The sequence below is a fragment of the Cervus elaphus genome, chromosome 5 (assembly GCF_910594005.1).
Source record: "Cervus elaphus chromosome 5, mCerEla1.1, whole genome shotgun sequence".
Taxonomy (NCBI): Eukaryota; Metazoa; Chordata; class Mammalia; order Artiodactyla; family Cervidae; genus Cervus; species Cervus elaphus.
In genome coordinates, this window is record NC_057819.1 from 41,344,203 (window position 1) to 41,370,795 (window position 26,593).

At 35.6% G+C, this 26,593-nt stretch overlaps 2 protein-coding genes and 1 long non-coding RNA gene across 8 annotated transcripts in view; 1 reads left to right on the forward strand and 2 right to left on the reverse strand.

Moving 5' to 3' along the window:
- The window catches only part of LOC122694097, a 28,136-nt gene extending 23,189 nt beyond the window's left edge, over positions 1–4,947 (reverse strand). The window contains exons 1-3 of one of the 2 annotated variants that reach the window (XR_006341113.1): positions 3,058–4,947; positions 1,189–1,329; positions 419–840 (exon numbers count right to left, since the gene is read on the reverse strand). This is a non-coding gene — a long non-coding RNA (uncharacterized LOC122694097). The remainder of the gene's footprint in view (positions 1–418; positions 841–1,188; positions 1,330–3,057) is intronic. The other variant, XR_006341114.1, reaches the window with a different exon arrangement.
- On the forward strand, positions 727–17,303 carry PLK4 (polo like kinase 4). Of its 3 annotated transcripts, none has more exons than XM_043902386.1 (16): positions 727–862; positions 1,524–1,619; positions 2,335–2,430; positions 2,512–2,626; positions 4,990–6,013; positions 6,747–6,847; positions 9,014–9,150; positions 9,974–10,078; positions 10,437–10,539; positions 11,756–11,905; positions 12,672–12,805; positions 12,899–12,990; positions 13,134–13,281; positions 14,003–14,143; positions 15,380–15,486; positions 16,661–17,303. In XM_043902386.1, exons 1-16 carry the CDS (start codon positions 833–835, stop codon positions 16,761–16,763), a joined length of 2,682 nt encoding a protein of 893 aa, XP_043758321.1. In that variant the 5' UTR covers positions 727–832; the 3' UTR covers positions 16,764–17,303. The 3 variants fall into 3 exon arrangements, with proteins under 3 accessions (XP_043758321.1, XP_043758322.1, XP_043758323.1); XM_043902387.1 differs by having other exon boundaries at positions 13,137–13,281; XM_043902388.1 differs by lacking the exon at positions 727–862 and having other exon boundaries at positions 2,339–2,430.
- Positions 17,304–21,185: 3,882 nt separating this feature from the next.
- Positions 21,186–26,593, reverse strand: part of MFSD8 (major facilitator superfamily domain containing 8) — a 39,821-nt gene continuing 34,413 nt past the window's right edge. For all 3 annotated transcript variants that reach the window (XM_043902396.1, XM_043902398.1, XM_043902399.1), the window contains 3 exons: positions 25,762–25,865; positions 25,426–25,673; positions 21,186–22,670 (listed from right to left, as the gene is read on the reverse strand). In XM_043902396.1, coding sequence (XP_043758331.1) covers positions 22,464–22,670; positions 25,426–25,673; positions 25,762–25,865 — 559 coding nt within the window. In that variant the 3' untranslated portion in view covers positions 21,186–22,463. The remainder of the gene's footprint in view (positions 22,671–25,425; positions 25,674–25,761; positions 25,866–26,593) is intronic.

Consider the following 26,593-nt stretch of genomic DNA (forward strand, 5'->3'; position numbering starts at 1 on the left):
GCTGTCTCCCCGCCTATTTATTAACCTCATTTTGCCTCAAGTAAAACTTAACTCGTAACTCATACGTTTTGCATTTAAGTCGACATACATTATCACACGTGTGTAAGATCTCTCAAACATGAGTTACTACACAAATAGCATTGTAATTAATAGAAATTTACCAAAACAAATAAAGGAGTCCATGTTCTTAAAGTACCGCGTCCACTCATTTCAGTTATGAAACACTGGAGTAAGCACTGAGATGTAAAGGGCTGCTTAAGTTAGATAATGAGTTTTAAGTGTTGGGAAAGACTGAACAGCAAGCCGTTCCGTCAACTTTAAGTATTTGGAATTTAAAAATTATTTTAGGTCCTTTACAGAATTGGAAGCAGGACCTTTTCACACCCTGACGTATGTAAATGACCATATTCTAAGTTACCTTTTTTATCCGTCTGGAGCAGGTCCCCCAAATGCCGAACTGCCAACACTTCCGGCCAAGCTGCAGGACGCCGAAACACTTCCGGTCCTCGTGCAGGGGCAGGCGGGCTAAGGCGCCTACCACGCATGCTCGGCCCCGCTCAGCCTCTTCGGAGCGACCCGCCTCCTTACGTCACCTCCAACCTCTGAGGACAGCCACCGGCGGGAGTTTTTCAAAATGGGAGCGCGGAGGCGCCGCCCAGGCCTCGGAAGGTGTCCGGGAGACCTTTCGGTGGCTGTGCTGTCGTCGCCAAGAGCGGCGGCCTAGAGAGCCAAGCCTGATGGGCGCCAAGACCCGCTGGCTGCTTGGAGTGCTGCCTCGAAGGAACTGCGTGAAGGGAGCTGATCCGGGGAGCACGGGCCGCGGCCTGGAAATATGGCGACCTGCATCGGAGAAAAGATCGAGGTGAAAAGACTCGGCAGTCCCCAGTAGGGCGGGCGGGAGTCGGAGCGCCGGGTCTCGAGACCCTGGCAGGAAGGTGATAAGACGAAGCTAACAGCTGCAGGGCGGGCTCCGAAGTGCCTGGGGAGGGTCCCAACCACCCGGCCTGGCTGTTTGGGGGCGGAGCGGCCCGCCCCTCGGAGATGCGGTGGCGGTGGGACAGGTGAGTCCCTCGCGGCTCCGCCCTTCTGTCCGTAGCCACCGCGCCCCCTGGTCAGCGATCCCGCCGGAGCTGCCGCGCTAGAGCAGGGCTAGGGTGTCTCCCCCTTTTCCAAGGAGATGGCGGTTACCTCCAGCGGGAGCTGCGGCGGGATTCCGTTCCAGCCCTTCGCTCTCAGGGGTTGGCTGGAGGCGGGAGGAGGGAGGAGGTTGCTGAGTCTACGCAGAGGTTGAGGAACCAGATGATTAGGGTGCTGTATCTAGAAACCAGCCTGGAAGTTCACAGACACACAAGGCGTCAACATGCTGTCCACCCCAGACACCAGCTGTATAGAGGTGTAATACCTGCTTGAATTTTAAATGCAAATTCTTCTTTCCATCCTTTTTATCCTCTTTCCAGCTCCTCCCTATTTCTCTTTCTACTTCTGGAAATCATCACACATGTTCTTTAATTTTAACTTTTAAGGATTTTAGAGTTGGAAATCTGCTTGGTAAAGGATCATTTGCTGGTGTTTATAGAGCTGAGTCCATTCACACTGGTTTGGAAGTTGCAATCAAAATGGTAAGAATGTATTAATCAGTTTCTCACTTCTACTTTGCAAATAACTAGAGAGGTTTGCTACTTGAGATGTTAGAAACTCCTTACCTGCCAGCCTTTTCTTTATGGTGAAGAAAACCCATTGCTTAAGCAAAAGACAGTAATTCCAACAGCTGAATTTAAGGATATCTTAAACAAATGCCTTATCTTTACTAATGTTTATTAGATCTGGTATCTGTTCTAATTATGCATACTTGGAGTGATTGGTAGAAATCAAAGAACAAACAATAATTTGTTTATAAGAAGAAGAATACCCTTGTGCATAATTCTGTTTTGCACTGTAACAAGCTAAAATACTATTCTTGATTGTTAGGAGTCAGTCTAACAGGACTAACATAAGCAGATTAAGAAACACCTAACCAGTAGGAAAAGGGAAGGGAAGTTTTCTTTTAAAACTTTGCTAAATTTGTATTGTTGTTATCATAGATATGATAGTTGAGCTATAAATTCTTTAAGTTGGTAGAGTATACTGGAATGCATTGGAGAAACTTATTGAATGTTCATTCTGCCAAGCACTCTGCTGGGTGCATGGGGGAAACACAACAGAATAAACTGGTCTAAAAAGCAGATAAAAGGACAAAAGAATATTTCAAAGTATATTTTCTTTTTTCAAAGTTAACATGACAAATTCACATTTGAAAGTTTATCATGAATGTTTAAAACTCTCATGTTATTTTAGATAGATAAGAAAGCCATGTATAAAGCTGGAATGGTACAGAGAGTCCAAAATGAGGTGAAAATACATTGCCAATTGAAACATCCTTCTATCTTGGAGGTAAGATACACATTTTACAAAAGTGGCCAAGGACATTGAATTTTTCTCTATTATAATTTATTACACCCTTTTACATTTCAGCTATATAACTATTTTGAAGATAACAATTATGTGTACCTAGTATTAGAAATGTGCCATAATGGAGAAATGAACAGGTATTTAAAAAATAGAAGAAAACCATTCTCAGAAAATGAAGGTAGGCCATGCTTCTTTTTTTCTTTAAAAAAAAATTTTTGGTAGATATGAGTTTTACTTTTTGTAGTTTTGAAGAATGTACTATTTTGTAATGTTTAGTAAAACTGTTCCAATTATTACTTTAGGCTACAAAAGGAGACTGTTCCCCCCCACCAAACTTTAAACAGCTGTTAGTTCATGTGAATAATTTAGGTGTTAGAGAAATAAAGTAGAAGGAGAAATTTACTATCCTTCTTTTAAAAACAACATTTTAAATCATTGTTCACAGTTTAATGTGTATCCTTTGACATCTAGAAAAAGTTTTTTAGAAAAAATGCTATTGATGACTATAGTTTCTAAGTCAAACACAAGTACCTGCTGAAACCATTTGCTGTAGAAAATGTCAGACATTTAAACTGAGAGAGTAATAATAATGAGCCCCTATGAACTTACCAATCGTCTTTCAAAACTGTCAACTCATGGTCAAATAGTTTCATCTTACTCTTCTTATTCCCCCACTGCCCCGGAGTGTTTTGAAGCAAATCATAGACATCTTTTTATCTCTAAGTGAGACAGACTTAAAAAAAAAAAAAAAAGTAAGCACAAAGTCACTATCACACCTAATAATTCCTTACTATCAAACACATTGTCAGTTTCAGCTTCCACAGTTTCTTAGAAGTAACATTTTTATATTTCAGATTAGGATCAAATAAGGTCCATGTATCATCACACAAATGATTGTTTTCTATCTGTCTATTTATTTAGGCTGTGCTGCATCTTAGTTGCAGCTCCCAGAATCTTCACTGAGGTTTGCAGACTCAGTGTGGCATGCATGCAGAATCTAGTTGCCCAAGCAGGGATTGAACCCCGGGCCCCCTGATTTGGGAGCTTGGAGTCTTACCCACTGGACCACCAGGGACGTTCCAGAAATGATTGTTTTCAAATTATCTTACCCTGCTAACTCAGATTGCAGGCTAGATTGAAATCTAAGAAAGATGGTTGTTGACAGGCTTTTTGTCCATCTGATTCTATATTTAACCCATTTAGAAAACAATTTGGTCACACATATTAAGAATCATGGAACTGTTTATATCCTTAGACTGAAAGTAAGAACATTATACAAATTGAAAATAAATTCATATACATATTGATGATGAATACTGTATTTTTTCTTAATACTGTGTAATAGTAGGGTCTTCTTATGTAAGACATAACTTAGAAAAAATAGGAAGGAAACGAATCACCAATTTAATTAAAACCAAGAATGTATATGGCAAAAGATACTGTCAACAGATTTCAAAGTTAAAGATAGGAAGAAAATATTTATAAAATAAATGGCTGGCCAATTAATATTTAAAATATAAGGCATGCCTGGACTTCCTTGGTGGTACGGTGGTTAAGAGTCCCCCTGCCAATGCAGCGGACGTAGGTTCAATCTCTGACCTAGAAGATTCCACATGCCACGAAGAGACTAAGCTCGTGCTCTAGAACCAGTCAGCCGAAACTGCTGAGCCGGGTGCCACAACTACTGAAACCCACGCGCCTAGAGCCTGTGCGCTGCACACACAGTGAGAAGCCCATGCACCATGCAGTGAAGAGTAGCCCCCGCTCGCTGCAACTAGAGAAAGCCCGCACACAGCGGCAAAGACCCAGCGCAACCAAAAAAGAAACATAAGGCATGCCTAAAAAGAAAAAGGCAATTGAATAGGAAAATGGATGAGGGATATAAGGAAACTGTTCACAGATGAGAAAGTATAGTTGGCCAATTCCCAGGTGGTAAAGTGGTAAAGAATCCACTTGCTAATCCAGGAGATGTAGGTGATACGGATTCAATCCCTGGCTCAAGAAGATCTCCTGGAGAAGGAAATGGCAACCCACTCCAGTTTTTGCCTGGGAAATCCCATGGACAGAAGAACCTGGTGGGCTACAGTTCATGAGATCGCAAAGAGACATGACTGAGTATGCACGCAGAACATGGGGACATTAAAGGAACTTTAGGTTGCTTCTCTCTTTTTTACAATTTGAGTGTATTTATGAATTTTTTGTTTAATTATAAATACTTTTTCTTAATTTTTATGGACTTTTGATTACCCTGGTTAACTCTAGTCACTCTCAATTCTTAATAAAAGTAAGCGTCCCTTAACTGTATTAGAAAACTCATCAGTTGTAAAGGACAAAGATTAAAAGGAGTGCCTAGATGTCTTAAAGGGAAATATTAAAGAATATTATAAAATTATCAGAGTGGTATTTTGGTTGGTGAAACTAAGCCACAAACCAGTTCACTAATTGTAATATTAGCTTATGTACTTGGGTTTCATAATGCATTCTAAATACTGAATCTTCAGATTTTCTAAGTTGTAACTTTTATTTTTTGCATTCTAACAGCTCGACACTTCATGCACCAAATCATCACAGGCATGTTATATCTCCATTCGCATGGTATATTGCACCGGGACCTCACACTTTCTAATCTCTTACTTACACGTAATATGAACATCAAGATTGCTGATTTTGGGCTGGCAACTCAGTTGAAAATGCCACATGAAAAGCACTATACGTTATGTGGAACTCCTAATTACATTTCTCCAGAAATTGCAACTCGAAGTGCACATGGACTTGAATCTGATATTTGGTCCTTGGGCTGTATGTTTTATACGTTACTTATTGGGAGACCGCCTTTTGACACTGACACGGTCAAGAACACATTAAATAAAGTAGTATTGGCAGATTATGAAATGCCAACTTTTTTGTCAAGAGAAGCCAAGGACCTTATTCACCAGTTACTTCGTAGAAATCCAGCAGATCGTTTAAGTCTCTCTTCAGTATTAGATCATCCTTTTATGTCCCGAAATTCTTCAAAAAAAAGTAAGGATTTAGGAACTGTAGAAGACTCGATTGATAGTGGACATGCCACAATTTCTACAGCAATTACAGCTTCTTCCAGTACCAGTATAAGTGGTAGTTTATTTGACAGAAGACGACTTTTGATTGAACAGCCACTCCCAAATAAAATGACTGTATTTCCAAAGAATAAAAATCCAAGTGATTTTTCTTCTTCAGGAGATGGAAGCAGCTTTTATACTCCATGGGGCAATCAAGATCAAGAAACCAGTAATAGTGGAAGGGGAAGAGTGATCCAAGAGGCAGAAGAAAGGCCACATTCTCGATACCTTCGTAGAGCCCATTCCTCTGATAGATCTGAGACTTCTCATAGTCAGTCTCGAGTGAAAACATACACAATGGAACGATGTTACTCAGCAGAAATGCTTTCAAAACCCAAACGATCAGGAGCGGAGGAAAATGGAAAATACTCACCCACAAACAATGATGCTAATATTTTTCACTTCTTTAAGGAAAAGACATCCAATAGTTCTAGATCTTTTGAAGGACCTGATAACAATCAAGCACTGTAAGAATAATTCTATCAAAAGCATTTTACTTTTAGATAAGCATTGTATTATCACAAACATGAAGCTGCTTGTAACTAAGGTTGCGGGCACCTTTTTTCTAACCCTATCAGATATTCCTGGGGCACTTCTTAACTATGATTTCTATTTTTTAATAGGGAGAGAACCAGAATGATAATTTTGGATTGTGGTTAAGAATTAAAATGAGTATATGTGCTCATGGATGTATCTGTAGTATGCGTTTAATACTTTTGAAATTTTTAGTGTCATGTTTAATTTTATATGAAGCAGGTCTCCAGTGCAGTATATCATATTTTAAACATGTGTGATATCTAAAGTACTCTTAACAGTAACCATACGTAAACACACACACACACACAAATAGAGAATAGCTGAGCTTAAGTGATGAGTAATCGTACTGTTACCTGCTTCTTACATGAAGACTGGGTTTTTAGTAACTAGTGTTTTTGTTTTTTTTTTCCTCTAGTTTTTATTCTTAAATCACAAGAGGATAGTAGCCATATAGAAATAGTGTCACAGTGCCATGGGCATTTTGGCATGGGAACTTAGCTTCGTAGAGACAATTTACTTATGTAAATGTTGGGTTCTACTATTAATCTAAAAGTTTTTAGGTGTTCGTATCAAAAGAAATCTCTCTTTTTAAAGTGTTTTTTTCTTACAAAGTTATTAGATAATTTTTTATTAGTTTATGGAAAAATTTTTTTCTTTCTTTAGCTCCAATCATCTTTGTCAAGGAAAAACTCCCTTTCCATTTCCTGACCAGACACCTCAGACTGAAATGGTGCAACAATGGTTTGGGAATCTGCAAATAAATGGTGAGTTTTTAATGGACTATTTAATAAAATATTAATAATTTGGCCACTTAGCAAGCATTGCGGCTTTCTCTTTGGATTTTCTTAAGGAAATAATGGCATTTTGAATAAACCTAGTTATAATAGTAATATAACTATTAGTAATATAGTAATATAATAATAGTAATAACAATACATTTTGAGTATTTACTTTATCAACCACTGTCCTTAATGCTTAACATGTATTAACTTTTTAAATTCTCACAAAAACTATACGAGGAAGACACTATTATTAATCCTGTCTTACAAATGAGGAAGTTATAGTGCACAAAGCTTAATTTGCCAAGCCACACTGTCCATAAATGGAAGAGACACAAGTCTGACCCACGCAGTCTGACTCAGAGACTTTAGTCTCTAAACCCTCTGCCCTCGCAGTCTCTCTGTAATAAGTACCTTATCAGTACCTATAAAATAATCAAAAGATGGTTGATTTTATTTTTAACTGTAAGGGGGTATGGATATCATAGTATACCAATGGAACCTCGCATACACTACACAGCTACTAAAACCTAAACAGTGTTAAACAGCTGTCATTAAGTCATTATTTCATTTATAGATCCACAGTTTGAAAGTTAAACATTTCTCCTTAATGAACATGCTAGATTCACAGAAGTGGGTTGGAAAATAATTATGGGGAAAAGTGAGAATAAAAAAAAACATATGGAAGAAACATATGGAGAGGAGAAGATAATTTCTTACTGAGTATCATCTTACTTCAGACAAAGGACATAATATACAGGTGTGATCAAGTAGAGTTGTTCTGTCACCACAAGTCTATTTTTTTGTGTGTGTATTATTTTCAAGAGCCCAAAAGATAATTAGTCTTTTTATGTGTACTTGTTAAAGCTGATAATTCAACCTTATGTGTTTTAAACTATAAAACTGCCCGGTGCTGAAATCTTGTACTTAACTTTCTGCTGTATTTAGATACTTTTTATTTGGTAACAAGGACATGTCTGGGGTAACCTTGTTTATAATACTCTAGTAGTGCTGCTGCAATTTTAAAGTATATTATTTGATATAAGATATTTCCTATTATAATGGTAGTGAGGAGGGGGAGGCATGTAAAAGTCACTTAAGGGGAAAACCGAGATACAGATTTCTAGATTTAGAATTAGAAAAATTGCCTTACAAAGTTTTATATACTCTAATCATTCTAAGGGCTTTTTAAAAAATAATGTCTCCATGTGAACTCTAGAACTGTTGATATATAAAATTTAAATAGGTAAAGTTCAACAAGAGCTTTTTTAGAAATGTAGCTACAAATAACATTTGTAATATTAAGTATTAATGATATTAAAGCTATTTTGTATATTTTAGTGTGTTTTGGCTTTAGTTGCATATTTTGTAAGTAAAAATGAAATAGTCCTTAGCTTACATGTTTTGTAGAATGATTATTTGGGAACTCCTCTCAAATCTGTATTTATTGCAGCATTGGCAGTTGCTTGTTTAGTATTAGTAGGTGACCCATTTAGTAGATGACTAGTTTTTGCTTTGATTGAAAAATTAATTTCATATTGGTATCTTTTCTTTCTTAGTCTTAGACTTTAAGGTATTCCTTTGCAGGCTAGCTTAAAATATCCTTTTAAAGTCATAAGTCACTATTTTATTATGCCGTATCTTTTTCTCTTTTGTGGCTGCACTGCATGGCTTGTGGGATCTTAGTTCCCGGACCAGGGATTGAGCCCAGGCCCTCGGCTGTGAAAGCACCAATTCCTAATGGCTGGACTGCCAGAGAAGTCCCCTATGCCATATCTTAAACTGAAAAATGATGAGTTTTTTAACTAGATTTCTTTTGTTCTTCATAAAAAAGTATGCTGTTGTAACCAGCATGACATTGTTTTGTGTAGACTTGACTTTAATTATTCACTAAGTTGCTTTATTTTATGTATGTTGTAGCTCATTTAAGAGAAACTACTGAGCACAACAGTATTAGCCCAAACAGAGACTTCCAGGGCCGTCCAGGTTTGCAGGACACATTAGGAAATGCCTAGACTGGTACAAGAGCCAAAAGGAGCCCCAGTGCTTCTAATAATGCATGTTCTGTAAAACATTTGGATACCATGAAATATATGACTGCATATCACACTAAACCTGGAATAATTCAACAAGAATCTATTTTTGGCTTAGATCCTTCTTCTGAACAAAGCAAGACTAGGGGTGTGGAGCCACCATCGGTCTATCAGAAGCATACATTACGGAGCATTACATCTCCTTTGACTGCTTATAGGTTAAAACCAATCCGACAGAAAACCAAAAAGGCCGTGGTATGTCTGTTATTTTTCTAAATCACTGATGTTTTCCTTGAGTATATGGTTTCAGGTATCAAACATGGTATCTTTTCAGTTCTCTATAATGTCCCTGCATTTTTTATATGTACTTGATAAACTCAACATAAGAGAAAAGAGATTGCATGTTTATGGAAAAATAGCTATTGTTTTCTTCTAGATACTTTAAGAATGGTGAACTGATATGAACTTTAAATTATTGATAATGAAAAACATTTAGAAGTAATACTGGTTAAATGCTGTGTTAAATATTATTCACAATCCTAATCACTAAATTAACATCTAGTATTATCTTTTGTTTTTATTGTTTCTACATTTAATCCAGTCTCAAAAAGATAAACTAGAAAATATAACTTTTTAACATCTCAAACTATTAATGTTTTAACAGGGATATGAAAAATAAGTTGAGGATTTTTTTTTAATGTCGTGTGTATTGGGAATAGTGATTTTTATTTTTTAATTCCCTATTCATCCTGTTTGTCCCTTGTTTTCCATTTCACCCAGTCTTGCCTTTATTTGGAGTGCTGTTCTTTCCAAAGTCCTTGAATTCTCCACCCTACCTTCTGCTTCCTTTCTGCTCACTGGTTATTTCACACCTCATTACACCATCTCACCTGGGCTCCTTATGTTTCACAGTTGTGCTCAAATACACCTGTGACCTAGACTACTGCAGTGAAGCAGCTATTTTGTTTTTACGTGAATTTTTGTTTCTGCCATGGTTAAGTACTTTGCTCTTCACTAATATATATGTCAGAATGTTCTAATAAATAATTGTTATTGATTTTAGTTTGTTTTTTTTTAGGTGAGCATACTTGATTCAGAGGAGGTATGTGTGGAGCTTCTGAAGGATTATGCATCTCAAGACTATGTGAAAGAAGTTCTTCAGATATCTAGTGATGGGAGTATGGTAATGTGGATTCACTTTTATTATCTTGCAGCTGCATCACTTAAGTATTTACCATTCCATTCATTCTATTACAAAACAATTTTTTAAATTACTTTTCCTGATATGATAGTATATATGGAATTCAAAAACTAAAATAGCATACTAAAATAGTGTGGTTTAAAAAATAATTATAACTAGTAACAAAATCTAAACTTTAGGCTTAAGTTTAGACAGTGAAAAAATTACTTTTAGAGAGTATTTATGTTTTCAATAAAGATAAAATTTAATATTCATGTGAGCTCTTTTTATAATTTTAGTGACAAAATATAGTTCTTTAACTTAATGGCATATAATTAGAATTCTTAAAATTTTTTGACAGATCACTATTTATTATCCAAATGATGGAAAAGGTTTTCCTCTTGCTGATAGACCACCCTCACCTACTGATAATATCAGTAGGTACAGTTTTGATAATTTACCAGGTATGTAAATTTACCAGGGAATAAATTTAGATAATGGATTTATATAAATCCATAGACATAAACTCTATACATGTGGATATCATAAATTGTAAATATCTTGACTTCATTTGGGCTGTAAGTTATGTTCTTATAACTTTATATCTGGTGATATGTGCTGTACCTTACTAATTCAGTGTTGAGGCATGTTATGTGTTATAATGGAATTTTATTTAAGGAAAAACTAACTCTGGAATATTAGTCATGTGTCCACAAATATACTTTGTACACTTGTTTAGTTACAGTTTGTCTAGAATAGTGTTAAAAATTGAACATGAAGTATCTGGTTTTTGGCTTTTGAAATCTTTCTGTGCTACATAATGATCCCTTGTACTTGTGGTTAACCAAATTTGATTCCCAGTTCCGTTTCTGGATATTATGAATTAGAAAATTAAGCACTGAGTAGTAAGACTTCCCTAAGGTGACTTAAACAAATGAGAGAACCTATCTAACCTAACCTTATTAGAATTAAAGCAGGTAGGCAAGACTGTTAAGACCACTGCTGCTTAGACGCTTCAGTCGTGTCCAACTCTGTGTGACCCCATGGACTATAGCCTGCTAGGCTCCTCTGTCCATGGGGATTCTCCAGGCAAGAGCCACTGGAGTGGGTTGCCATGCCCTCCTCCAGGGGATCTTCCTGATCCAGGAATTGAACCCAGGTCTTCCACATTGCAGGCTGATTCTTTACCGTCTTGAGCCACCAGGGAAGCCCGTAAATGACCATGGTTACAGGGAACTACAAAAATTTAACATGCTGTACTTTACTAATATAAAAAGTGCCACATTTCTTTTTCTGAAAGTCATTTGGTTCTGATATCTTAGATAGAACTCTTTTCATTTCATTTATTAAAACTTTCCTAGAGTCATTATCTTACTTACAGTAAGGAGTCAGTGATTCAAAGAGAGATTTTTTTTTTTTAATAGTCATGATACTAATCCATCAGATTTTGTTACATACATCTTGGGAATTTTATTATACTGTCTTTAGTTTTCATTAAAATAGTAGACTTACATCTCTAAAATATTTTTATTTTGGTAATAGGATTATTAACTGTGGGTAATGGAATTAACTTTTGACTTAAATTTTTGAGAAAGAGTAGAAATATTAAGACTGTTATTGAATTTATGTCAACATTTTAATTCCCTAAGATTAGGTAACTTCTTTCTTTTCTCTGCTTAGAAAAGTACTGGCGAAAATATCAATATGCTTCCAGATTTGTACAGCTTGTAAGATCTAAATCTCCCAAAATTACTTATTTTACAAGATATGCTAAATGTGTTTTGATGGAGAATTCCCCTGGTGCTGATTTTGAGGTTTGGTTTTATGATGGTAAGTGCCATTTAGAAATGGTTATTTTTTCCCCTTTAGCTTGTAACTTTGTAGTTGTGGGTTTGTTTTTTTAATTCAGCATAGTTGTTTGTTTGTTTTCTTTGCCCACACCATGCGCTTGTGGGATCTCGGTTCTCAGACCAGGGACTAAACCCAGGTCACAGGAAGGAAAGCTCAAAATCCTAACCACTAGAGAACCAGCAAATTCCCTAGCACAGCAAGTGTGTGTGTGTGTGTGTGTGTGTGTGTGTGTGTGTATTTAACAATATTCTGATTGATATCCTACTTCTTATTAGAACTTAAATGGACATATACCAAATTTTTAGAATAATAAACTTTGCAAAAGGGTATGGTTGAAACAGAATCTTATTTTCTAAATACGTAAAGATGTTCACTTTTTAATCTGTAAAGTCTCCTCCTTTATGTGTCCTAAGGGACACATAGAATATATACTCACACATAATTATAGCTTTCCTTTACTTACATACTTGTATCAGTAGTTTTTGAAAAATATAAAAGTTTCAAACTTAAGCCAGATATAGTCAGAAAAGAAAAATGGCATATATTTATTGGAATACTACTTTGAGAGCCTCATTTTATTAATGGCCAATGAGTAAATGTAAATCTTACCTTGATCTAGGAGCTATTATATACTGGAGTATTATAATGAATATAATATCATATATATTCATATATATACATATATTCACATACATATAATGAATATTTATGGAAATGATAAAGCATTTTCTGCTTATTTTTTAAGGAGCAAAGATACACAAAACAGAAGATTTAATCCAGGTGATCGAAAAGACTGGCAGATCTTACACCTTAAAAGGTGAAAGTGAAGTTAATAGCTTGAAAGAGGAGATAAAAATGTATCTGAACCATGCTAATGAGGTATGTACCTACTTTTAGTAGGTTTTTTAACCAGTTAATAACATTACAAATGACATAGGTGAAGCAATGACAGAAAGCACTCTTTTAAAACAGGGCCACCGTATTTGTTTAGCACTGGAATCCATAATTTCAGAAGAGGAAAAGAAAAGTGGAAGTGCTCCCTTTTTCCCCATAATCGTAGGAAGGTAAATGTTTGAAAATTTATTAAGTATGAGTAAAATGTGTAGCATTTTTTTTTTAAGTTTAGTGTTTACATTATGAGCATTCTTCTGTTTTCTGTAAATTGAGAGCTTTAAGGGAATGTATTTGACATGTCTTTCTCCTTCAGAAGACCTAGTAGTACTAGTTCACCTAAGGCCTTAACACCTCCTCCTCCTGTGGATCCAAACTACCCAATGAGAGAGACACCATCTCTGAATAGAATGATCATAAATAGTGCTGCTTCTCCGAAACAGGCACCAGTACTTAATCCTCCTGTAAGTAAATATATGTCACTTCTGTACTTTAAACTCTTCAATGATTGCCTAATGTCCTTGATATAAAATTAAAATAACCTGACTGTGGTCTTACTATCACCTAGCTACTCTTCCAGCCTCATCCTGAACTACTTTGCCCCAGCACTCTCTGGGCTTAATTATGTCAAACTCTTAGGGCCTTTTTACATGCTGTTCACTTGACCTGGAATTCTTTTCCTGAACCCTTTAATGGCTTGCTTTCTCTGCCTGCAGCTCTCAGTTTAAGCATTACCTCAGCAAGGCCTAACCTGACTTCTCAGGGAAAACACCAAATATACTAACATATATATACTTTTATTTTTGCTAGTAAAATACCATTAATTTCCTTAATATCCATGATAGGATCATGCTTAAATAAACATATTTTTACCAAATGAACTATCATGCCAATGAAGATGATATAGCACTGTAGTAAAATATAAGATTAAAGATAGGTCTGTGTGTGTGTGTATGTGTGTATTCACAAACATTTATAATTGTAGCTATGAAAAATTACATCTTTGGGGAAATAAATAAAAGAAATCTACCAAAATGAAAATGTTTTTTTCCTGTCCTGTGCATTTTTTTACCTTTTCTTTTTTATAAATTAAGATAATGAAAATCTGGTCATTTTCTACTTTTGCTGAGGTTGACTTATTAGAATGCTGAGGAATGATATCTTCCTTTCTTTTACTGTTTGTAGGTGGTTACAGATGAAGGACTTGGCCTTAGGGGTGCAGCTTCTGAAACAAACAGCTCTCCTAGAAGTCTTAAAGATTGTCTCCCTAAATCAGCACAACTTTTGAAGTCTGTTTTTGTGAAAAATGTTGGTTGGGCTACACAGGTGAGCAGCTTTTAGGAAAGTGAGTTTTCTAAGTATGTAATAATTTGGTTTCCACAGTGACTGACAATGACCAAAAAATATAAATTAAAGATTTCTCTTTGCAAGAAAGTTTTTACACCTTTTTTGCACTGGGTATGTCATTAATAATTTTCAAGTTTTTCTATTTGTATACACTTGGAAAACTCTAGATACTGTTGATACCAAATTGCTTGCTAGGGCCTAGGTGACCTGTTTTTGCCATTTGTCTTTAAAGTAGAGGTCATGATAATGGCTAAATGTTAGGACTTGAGAATGTCTAGGCATTTTAAGTTTTAGAAAGTATTTGTAATCTATATTAGTACAGTAACTTTGATTTGGCAGAAAATATTTTTTGCATTTTAAAGTTGGGTCTACACCAAATTGCAAACTTAAAAGAATCTTCTGTAGGTGTAAACCTATATGTGTATGCTATCTGAAACCTTGAATTTTGGAGATTTTTGAGTCTAACACATGGAATTTTTACTCACCAGTGAAGTAAAATACAGCTTAGTCCTTTGTGGAGGTAGGAAATAGGGAAGGGAACGCAGCATTTGTCGAGTACCTCCTATGCGGTACCATGTTTTTCACATACATTGTCACATTATTTCCCAAAGTAAAACCTAGTAAAGTTGATGCCATCTCCTCCTTTCATAGATAGTAAAATTATGGCTTATGATGGATAGGTTGACTTGCACATTCCTACTAGTTAGTTGACAGAATCTGGATGTAAACTCAAGTGTTGGATTCTTGTACTCTGGAGTGGCAGGCACATTGTAAGTATTAGTGACTAAAGGAACAAGTTTCAAAAGCAAAGATGTAATATTCTCAGGCAGAACAAAAATTCTTGTGGCCTAAGAACAAAGAATGGATGAAAACTGTAATCTAAGGAAGTGTTTGGTAATTTTCTAAATCGGTTCTTAGCTAGAAATATTATGGGAAAGGAAAAACACTTGTTCAGACACCCTAGTAGAAATTAATGAAAAACAGGATATATGTAGAATAAATTTAATTTCTGATGTCCTATCTATTAAAGGAATCACCTGAAAAAATATGGATATTCTCAAATGTTGCTGCCATCACAGCCCCAAATTTGTAGTTACCTGAAGGGTTGTTTTTTGTTGTTATTTTTTAACTTTGTGAAAAACCTGTTAAACATGAGTGCCTTTAAGAATTTATGCTCTACTGTATAGTAATTTTGCATGCTTATTATTTTTCTAGTTAACTAGTGGAGCTGTGTGGGTTCAGTTTAATGATGGGTCCCAGTTGGTTGTGCAGGCAGGAGTGTCTTCTATTAGTTATACATCACCAGATGGTCAAACAACTAGGTAAGTTTTAAAATACTGGTTGAGATCCAGTCCTTTGCTATAATTTTTTTTCTCTACATGTTGAAATAAATGACTTAAGGTACTCTTTTCATGTTGACAAAGTTCATCTTATTATTTAAACTGTTATATATTCAAAGCAGCTCATAGTCTTTTTAATACATATTTTATGATTATCTACAGGAATGTAAGGTAGCTGGTATGTATTATCCACACCAGATGGTTAGATTGCTTTAGCCTTACTGTTCCTTTAGTCTAACTAAGTTGACCCTTTTCAGAAGTAATGTACTTCTAAGTAATATATTTAGTTTATATAAAAGAACACAGAAACAAGGAATCTTTATTTTAATAGATAACCAGATTATTTTTCCCAAATGAAAGGCTGTATCCCCTGATCTAATGTAAAGTGATTAATGATTAAAAGAATTTTTTAAATGTATATATTAATTCTGAATGAGGGTATATGCCAGGCTAATACAATATGTATGCTAACAAAGAAAAATCTATCAACAACAACAAAAAGCAGTGGTTTGGTTTCCACATTTCAAACCATAACTTACTAAAAAGAGGTAGGGTGCCAGTGATGCCAATACAAACATGCTACTTTATGAAAAGTGCTTATTGTGGAGGAAATACTTGGGACAAACATAGTTTGTGGGTGTCTACCAACTGCTTTTGTGTGTATATATGCAGTACCATCATTTAAAGAACTCACAGGTTGAGGGGTCTTGTTAAAACAACATCTTCCAAATGTTCTAGGAAGTGGAAAGATACAGGTATAAAATGGGTAGAACCCATGTTCAAAGATAGTTCAGATTTTTACTTGATATGGTAGTTTGGAAAATTTTGATATTTAATGGGAATGTTATTATAATGTGTTTAGCTTGTATTTTCTTTAGTGTCTTCAGCTTAATGAGGAATCTAGATTTTCAGCTTGTATAAAATCTGTTCAAGTTTTTTTATCTATTTTATTATTTAAATATGTTTAGAAATTGATCTATTTTAAAAGGATACAAATTGAGTATGTTTTAGTGTCTTAATAAATAATTTTGTATAATCTTTCTGCACTGCCTTTTGCCATTGAAGAATTACTGAAAAATATACTGTGCTTTTTGGTATTCATACAAACCAAGTGATTAAGTTATGATTTTATCTTTTTCTCTTCTGCTTCACTTAGGTATGGAGAAAATGAAAAATTACCAGAATACATCAAACAGAAATTACAGTGTCTTTCTTCCATCCTTTTGATGTTTTCTAATCCAACTCCTAGTTTTCATTGATTAAAGCTCCTTTTAGATATATGTTTAATAAATAACTTTTTTGTTGGCTTTCAAGTAAAGTGACTTTTTTTTAATTTTAAAAAACTTCTTCAGAAAGCCTTTCTGTAAAAGAGAATTTTAATCTGTACCATAAAGGTATGTCTGTCTTCCAGTGAGAGAACAAAGCAGAATGGAACTTGAGTCACAAAATGTAGTGGTCATAGACTAAAATAGGACACCTAACTTTGCTCTTGGAACATATACCCTTGAAATTACTGTGTTTATATGTTTGTATTGAACAGTCTTTTGAAGCAAAAATATAAATGGTGTATGGTATATTTGTGCTTTTTTATTGTTTTCCCTACTTTAGACATGTTAAGAATCATGGACAAAACATGCTGGAGTTTCTGAATTTTGAACATGTAAATAATGTATATTTATGTTATAAGTAACATATGTGAACATGTATATTTGTTTTATATTTATTTTTGTAGCACTAGTTTGTGATGAAACATTTCTGCAGATGCATTTTATTAAAAAATAATAAATACAGTGATAAGTTACTTTATTGATTTATTTACTTAATTTAAAATAACTTAGTAAACTTACTGCCTGTTCAAGAGGAGGCAATTGAATTTTAAAAATTAACTTTTTAAATGGTAAGTACATTGTTTCTCTACCTTTATCTGAAAATACCTGTATATTAATGATAAACATTTTAACAATGAAGAATTCAACAATTCAATTAACATGAGGAATGGTGGCTCGGATAGTAGAGAATCCACCTGCAATCTGTGAGACCTGGGTTCGATCCCTAGGTTGGGAAGATCCCCTGGAGAAGGGCATGGCAACCCACTCCAGTATTCTTGCCTGGAGAATCCCCATGGACAGAGAAGTCTGGCAGGCTACAGTTCATGGAATCACAAAGAGACATGACTGAGCGACATGAGGAAAAAGAATATTCGATGGTGGGACAGCCATTCTTAATGAAATACTCAAGATAAAGTAGGAATAAAATGAAACTACTTAAATATAATAGACTGTTACACAGTGTTTTTTTTTCCTGCTAATTTTTATAATCAGAGAATATTGGAGCCACTCCATTGAATACCTATTGTCACAGTTATTCAACACTGATTTGGAGGTTGCTGTCTAAAGCAATGAGAAGATAATAATTTGTGGCATAAATTGCACAGTTAATAAGAAAAAAACAACCCAATTTAAAAAAGGACAAAAGATATGAACAGATAATTCACAAAGGAGAAAATCCATAAAATAAATCAGAACATGCTCACCACATCTGGAGAAATATAAGGCTAAAACAAAAATAATTTCCTTTTACAAAGAGATTGGTTAAAAAAAAAAAGTCATATTGCTACCATGATAAGGGCGTTCTCACGTGTTGATTACAGTATAAATGAAAAAGCAATCTGACAATATTAGAATTAACATTTTAATACATTGGCAATCCAACTTTGGGGAAGAAAATTATATAAACCATTCTCAGGGATAAAAATATGATTAAATGTAAGAAATTCCTCTTAGAAATAAGGGCGTTCTTAGCTTAATTTTGAAGCTAAAGACTCAAATATATTTTGCTTTGACTGAATTTAAGTATTTTTTAAAATTATCTCAGTCTTAATGTGTCTTTATGTTTCAGGCATTTCTCTTATGTATACTATATAACTAAATTTTTTCAATCCAATGTAATAAGCTCTGTAGTCTACTTTGTTTACATTATCATTTCTGATTTATTTTCACTGTCATTATAGTTCTGTTGTATTTCTGACTTTTTAAAAAATTTTATTTTCCAGCTTATTCTGTGTTTTCTAATTGGTTGCTTTTCTTTTCCTTTACTCCCTTCTTTCAGGTTGAATTTCCTTTTCGTATGCACATTATCTCTTTAGTATTTTAATGTTTCTCCATCTTTACTTTCCATTATAAAATTATCTACGGCATCTTATTACTCTTGTGATCCTTCTAATTTGTTCATGTCTGAAATTATTTTTTTCCTGAGCTCTGCCAGCAATATTTTCATACCTTATTATCTTATTTTCTTAGTTCATTGGGAAATGTTCCCATTTCTCAGTTTTTCAAAATACGATTTTGTCATTTTTTTGCCTTTCCTTCACTTCATAATTTATTTCAGCTCATTTTATAATACATTCTGGTTTTATCTGTTTATGGGCGTATCTATCTGGCATGCTTTTGTCATCTATCAGAACATTTGGTCAACTGCACACTTCCCTGTTTATCCTCAGTAATTATTCCAGTAAATGGCATCTGCATCACTAGTTTTTCATTTCAAAATCCTGGCACTCATTCTTAACACCTTATTTTACCAATTAATCCTGCTAACTCTACCTCTAAACTGCATTCAACATGCTTTTAATTCCCGATTCCACTGTCAGTTCCCTAATTGAAGTCACCAGCATCACTCATCTTACTATGACAATAGCTTCCTTCATGTCTTCAAACATCTACTCTTGCCTCCTGTATCAGTCAGGGGTTTTAGTTACAAACTAAAACACAATCTAAGCTATAGAGAAAGTATTTATTAGAGGATATTAGCTCAGACCCTCTAGGAGGGACAGAGATTCAGGCTCTGCAGCTAGGAACAATGGCTGTTATCACAATGCACGCGCTGTCCCAGAAGAGACCCGCCACCCATGCTCAGCAGACCCCACACCCACGCTGATGGAGCTAGGGGAATAGGTTCCGGGAACCTGACACTGCTTGCTCTAAAATCCAGCCACTGACCTTGCTCCCTCACAAACTTCTCCACTTACCTCAACAGTACCACTTTACATTTGACTTCAAACAAGATCCCAAATGAGATCTACATAGTGCTCTAGAGCCAGCATGCCGTGACTATTGAAGCCTGTGCATCTACAGCCCGTGCTCCACGAGAAAAGCCACTGCACTGAGAAGACTGCGCGCTACAGTGAAGGGTACCTCCCGCTCACAACTAGTGAAAGCCTGTTCACAGTGAACACCAAGTGCAGCCTAAATAATTTTTAAAATCCACAATGAAATACATCACCTCTTCCTGTTAAAAATGGCTATCATCAAAAAGATAAATATAAAAACTGTAAGAGTGTAGAGAAGGGGAACACTCATGTACTGCTGATGGGAATGTAAACTGGTATAGCCACTGTGCAAGAGTGGAGATTCCTCAAAAAATTAGAACTACCATGTGATCCAACAATTCCACCAGGTATATATCCAAAGAAGATGAAGGCAGGACATCAGGAGATATGTGCCTTCTCATGTTACTACAGCATTATTTACAACAGCAATGAGATGACAGACAACCTAGGTGTCCATCAGCCGATGAATGGATAAGGAACCAGTGAACCAGTGAAGCTGCTCAGTCGTGCCCAACTCTCTGGGATCCCTTGGACTGTAGCCTACCAGGTTCATCCATCCATGGAATTTTCCAGGCAAGAGTACTGGAGTGGGTTGCCATTTCCTTCTCCAGGGGATCTTCCTGACCCAGGGATCGAACCCAGGTCTACCACATTGAAGGCAGATGCCTTACCGTCTGAGCCACCAGAGAGGTTTTCAGTTAAGTGTGTGTGAATGTTATTCAGCCATAAGAAAGGAGATTCTGCCATTTGTGACGACATGGATGGACCCTGAGGGCATTATGCTAAGTGAATAACGTCAGATAGAAAGGGACAAATACTGTATCACACCACTTGTATGTGGAAACTGAAAGAGCCAAACTATTAGGCAGAGAGTGGAATGATAATTGCCAGAGGCAAGGGAGGGAAGGGAATGGGGAGATGTTGGTCTAAGAGTACAAACTTCCTGGTGATTATAGTTAGTAACACTGTACTATATACTTAAAAATTGCTAAGAGTTTATTTTAATGTTCTCACCACAAAAAAGAAACAGTAATTAATGTGACATGATGGAGATGATAGCTAATGCTACTGTGGTAATCATTTTGCAATATTTAAGGATCAAATCAACATGTTGTGCACCTTAAACTTAAACAATGTTATACGTCCATTATATTAATAAAGCCAGAAAAAACAAAAGACACAGGAAAAAGATAACCCTCTACATACCAAGATGGCTTCCCAGGCAGCTCAGTGGTAAAGAATCCACTTGCCAATGCAGGAGACACGGGACATGTGGTTTTGATCCCTCAGTCAGGAAGATCCCCCTGGAGGAGGAAATGGCAACTCATTCCAGTATTCTTGCCTGGGAAATTCCATGGACAGAGGAGTCTGGGGAGCTACGTCAATGGGAGTCACAAAGAGTCGACATGACAAGAGTATGCACGCACTACATACCAAGGAGAAAAGCCTCAGAAGAAACCAACCCTGCTAGCACCTTGATCTTAGATTTCTAGACCAGAACTGTGAGAAATAAATTTGTTATTCAAGCCACCCCACCACCACCACCAAAGAAATGACAGCAAACAATATGAAGTGCAGATTATAATGTTTACTCTCAGTTTTGAAAACTGATAACAGTAGGAAACATTTGGAAAAGTATTTAGAAATATTTTTGCATTTTTGGGTAATACAGATTATCCATATACATAGTTCTGTACTAGTCCCTTTTAGCAGCATTCAATTTATGTGAGGTAGTAATGTGTACATAGTGTAATTTAGCCAACTTCTAGTAAACTCAGTAAACTGTTAGTTAAAGCCATTTTACCTCAGATATTCATTAGCTAACTATATTGGGGTGCCATGGCCTATCCAAATTTTAAATTCTGCAGTTCTGAGTAGCTATGCAGACAAGATTGAAAACTGTTGGGTCTTCCCTACCACTACTGAGACAAGAGAAAACGTAAATAAAATAATAGTTTTTCTCTAGAATAAGGGAGTTGGAAAATGCCAATAATTTTAACATTTTGGTGTTAAGTGTATATATATAAGTATATATATATATATATATATATATATATAAACATATTATCTGGCTTATGCTTCTAAAGTGAATCATTTATTAGGCCTTGAAAGAAAAAAGTAGTTATTCCTACTACAGGTAGTGAAATCCATTTTGATCTATTGATCTTCTTCTTTATTGCTCAAATATGAGCATTATTCATATACATCCATTAACTTAGGGGTTACTTAGTAAGATCCAAAACTAAAATAAGATGCAAAGTAAACTATTAAAAATCATGACTCACAGAAGCTAAGGCAGGATGACAGGCATGGTAAGTGGAAAATTTAAGTCATGATTTTATTTTATAAGTAAAATTTGATACTAACAGAAAATGTATTTTTTAGTAAATAAAAAGGAGACACCTTTCAATAAAAATCCCTCTATTTAGGTAAATAATTTATGTGATTTCATTCTATCACAGGTAATTCATACAGAACTCTCCTTATGATTTCACTGCATAGATCTTCTCTCATTTTAACGACACTTCTGCAGTTTGACTTAAGGGTATAACTTCACATTTATAGAGCACTGTCTATTCATTCATGACTTCATGCCATCCCCCAAAAAACATCTTATGGAAACAGTTTCTTTTTTTGAGACAAGGAAAACTATGATCCAGAATTTTCATATTATCTTGCTAGTCACAATTACACACAGAATTCCCTATTTTATTCAATATATGTTCCTGTTTCTCAACATATACTATTACCTTCAACCTGACTTTAGGAAACTGACTCACAGCAGTTGTCAAGAAGAGTCTTAAAAAAGAGAAAGTTCCACACAAGTACTTTCCACATAGTCTTAGCTGGGTTACTCTTGAATCCTTCCATGCCTTACAGAAAAAGCAACGAGTCTTCTGTAAACCGCACCCAGGAGTGTGATGGTAAGCACCACCATCCCACACACTAGGCTGAAAGCCCACCGTGGACCCCAGGCAGTGTACACTTGGCTGATGAACACAGGTCCAAGGATCCGTGCTGCACTTCCAGACGCTGTTAGCCAGCCCATGTACACACCCTGTGGAGGGAGAAGGACACTCATGCTCAGGTGTAGTCCTTTTCTCTTGTTTTTAAATTAAATATGAAGTGCCTCTCTCTAAATGCCACAAATAATGAATGATCAACTTATGTGATACACTATTTAGGAAAAATAAAAGTAGTATAAAAGAACAAACACTGTCTACTGAAATGACTTATAAACTTACTTTTAAGGCCAACATTTGTTTTGTACTTGCTATTTTCCAGACACTACATTAAGTGCTTTACATATATTATTTCCAATGTTCACAAATTTCTATGATTGGTATTATCCCCAATTAGAAAACAAGGAAGCTAAAGCTCAGAAAATTCAAGTAGCTTATCCAAGAGATTTGAAGCCCTGTTTGGCTGACTCCACGGTATTCATTTCCACGTCACCACAATGTCATTGCTCCAACTACAATGTCCAAAACTATAGCCCATACAATCTACACAAGGATGTACAGTGCAGCATTACTTTTAATATCTCCCAATTGTAAATAACCTGTCAAATGTGGATTAAGTAAATAATTTATGGCACATTTAATAAATGGAATGCTAAGCAGTTGCTTAAAAGAATAAGGCCATCCATGTACAGAATAAGATCTTACAATGAGAATAACATCTATTCCCATTGACATAGAAAGTCATGGTATACTAAAGGGAAAAAAATAAAAAATGTAGAAAAAAGTTTATATACTTGAGATATAATTCAGATTTTTTAAAAGGCATGAGGGTGGATATATTTGAAAAGGCATTAAAAAAGTCATGAAGGATACAAATGAAGTAAACTATGAAATGGTTAACTATAGCATGATGGGCTAAGGGGATCCTTCCTTTTCTGCTATATACATTTCAAATTATTTGACTTTTCTTACAACTATCATGTATTACTTTTGTAACTAATATGCATTTATTCCTGATTTTGAAAATGTGAAAATATAACTTTATAGATTAAAAAAATCCAGAAATTAATGTTATTATAGTTTAAAAACAGTGATAATGAACTTTTTTTTATCATTGCTTTATTTAAAGAAAAACACTAATTTCTACCTTGAAAACGTAAAACTATCAGTTTAATTTTTATAAAGAGGAAGATATGTTTTCATTTTGTTGCCATTTAAATAACTGCTTCCCAGGTGGTGCTTGTGGTAAAGAACCTGCCTGCCAATGCAGGAGACGTAAGAGATGCAGGTTCAGTCCCTGAGCCAGAAAGATCCCCTGGAGGAGGACTTGGCAACCCACTCCAGTATTCTTCCCTGAAGAATCCTATGGACAGAGGAGACTGACAGGCTACAGTCTACACAATCACAGTCGGACATGACTGAAGCGACTTAAGCATGCATGCACTAAAAGAAAGTCAGAAGTAAAATCTGAAATAACCTAAATGTACAATGATAGGAAAATGAGTAAATGATGGTGGAATATGTCTCCATTAAAAAATAATTCCCTAAAATTAAATGTCATGGGAGAATATTTACAGCATAATTTAAAAAAAGAGATTACAAAAGAGTATCAAAGATATAGTCCTATTTTTGTGTTAGGCACACACACATGGCTAAAGACTCCAAGTGGAAGTATATTTCACAAAACTGTTCGTAGTACTTGTCGCTGATACTTTTCTCCATTTTGCTTCTATACTTTTTCTAATTTTTAAATAATGAATATGGAAATTCTTATAAGAACAAATGTAAAATAACAAAACTGCTGCACACTTTTCAGACTATTGTGTTTTCATCTCTTAATAACTGTCCCTGGGATCACGTGAAATTAAGTCTAGATCCAAATTTGGCTATCAATTTTGGTTGGCTAACTGTTGCCTTGTGGAAACAGGATCAGACTTTATTTTTTGGGGCTCCAAAATCACTGCAGATGATGACTGCAGCCATGAAATTAAAAGACGCTTACTCCTTGGAAGGAAAGTTATGACCAACCTAGATAGCATATTAAAAAGCAGAGACATTACTTTGCCAACATAGGTCCGTCTAGTCAAGGCTATGGTTTTTCCAGTAGTCATGTATGGATGTAAGAGTTGGATGATGAAGAAAGCTGAGCCCTGAAGAACTGATGCTTTTGAACTGTGGTGTTGGAGAGGACTCTTGAGAGTCCCTTAGACTGAAAGAAGATCCAACCAGTCCAACCTAAAGGCGATCAGTCCTGGGTGTTCACTGGAAGGACTGATGTTGAAGCTGAAACTCCAATACTTTGGCCACCTCATGCAAAGAGTTGACTCATTGGAAAAGACCCTGATGCTGGGAAGGATTGGGGGCAGGAGGAGAAGGGGACGACAGAGGATGAGATGGCTGGATGGCATCACCAAATCGATGGACATGGGTTTGGGTGGACTCCAGGAGTTGGTGGTGGACAGGAAGGCCTGGCGTGCTGCTATTCATGGGGTCGCAGAGAGTCGGACATGACTGAGTGACTGAACTGAACTGAACTGGTTGCCTAGTTTAACAATGAGTTTCTGAAAAGTATGCTTCAGGTAATTTTTTCTATGAAAATAACTTAGAGCTCATATAGAGTTCAAAACATCCTTAGTTCTAACTTAAAGTACTTTCTGTTAAATTTCAGCTTACAATCTTGTAAGTACTTTATGAAAGCAGTGGGATTTTAAGTTTAAAATGCTGAGTATGATAAAAAATCCCCTAAATCAGCTTGTATAAAAATGGAGAATGGTTGGGAAAAAAAAATGTGAGTGCTTGCAAGTATACATACACCTCACACAACTGCCAACGTCAGAATAACGGACTCACCTGAGGGTTTGGTCCCAGAATTTTTGAATATAATGTATAGGACATAACATTGCAGGATGGATAGCCTATGCCAACTAACACAGCTGATATGAGGAACTGGGCCAGATGGATCATGGGGGTATACAGACACCATGCTTGTTCAACGGGGCAACCAGTTGGTTCTTCACTGTGATCTTCTCTTGGAGACTTCCAAAGAGTAATAATTACTTCTCCAAATGTGGTATTAGGAATTGAGTTATTATGTAAATCTATGAAAACAAAATTAGTACAGTATATTACTTGTTAATTTTAGATGAATAACAGGGGCTAACATTATAGAATTATGAATGGCTATACCTTCCCACTGTATTTTGGGAAACTGATTTCCCCAAGGTAACAAGACAAAGAAGCCAACCCATATAATGATGAGTCCTCCCAGTAGAAGAGCACGCTCGCCAATCCTGTTAAAGAACAGAAACTCTGTAATTTAAAAATGAAACAGTGTATTATAATATATAGTTCTATTACCTTTACATTTTTAAACCTATAAACAACTAATATCTTTAAACTTTAAATGATATATTAACTAAAACAAATACAAACTACAATTTCCCACTAAGAGGAACTAGGACTCCTCTGAAAACTCAATGATTTCAGGTCTGGGACAAAAGAAGTATTAAGATGAACCTTGACATCTTACCATACCAGAAAGAATATAAATTATCAGTGATAGAGGAATTCCCTGGCAGTCCAGTGGTTAGAGCTCTGCCTTTCTACCGCAGGGGCACAGGACTGAACCCTGGCTGCGGAGCTAAGATCCCACATGCTGTGCAGTGCAGCTGAAAAAAAGGGCTCAGAGACAATTTGAGGAAGCTGACCAAAAACATGACATGAATACCAAAAAGAAGAGTAGTGACAGTGACTTGAAACAAATGAGAATGTTATAACCTATAAATATATACTATATGCAAATAAAATATTCTTGGTAATTTAGAGGATGTTAGGTAATCCACTCGTTATTTTAAAAATCAGTTAATAAAAGGAAAGAATCTCCATCTCTCCTCTAAAAACTATACCTGAGGATAACCAAATAGTTGGTGATGGAAAGGTTCTCTTCATAGAAAGTATTCTAGCAAATAAATAAAGGAATGAGAGAATTAAAATATCAGCATTTTGCAACGATCTATTA

Coding starts and splice junctions, on each gene's coding strand:
- PLK4 (XM_043902386.1), top strand. CDS start 833: ATGGCGACCTGCATCGGAGAAAAGATCGAG. Junction 6,014..6,746: donor CCTGATAACAATCAAGCACT/GTAAGAATAATT, acceptor TTCTTTCTTTAG/CTCCAATCATCTTTGTCAAG. Junction 6,848..9,013: donor TGGGAATCTGCAAATAAATG/GTGAGTTTTTAA, acceptor TTTTTGGCTTAG/ATCCTTCTTCTGAACAAAGC.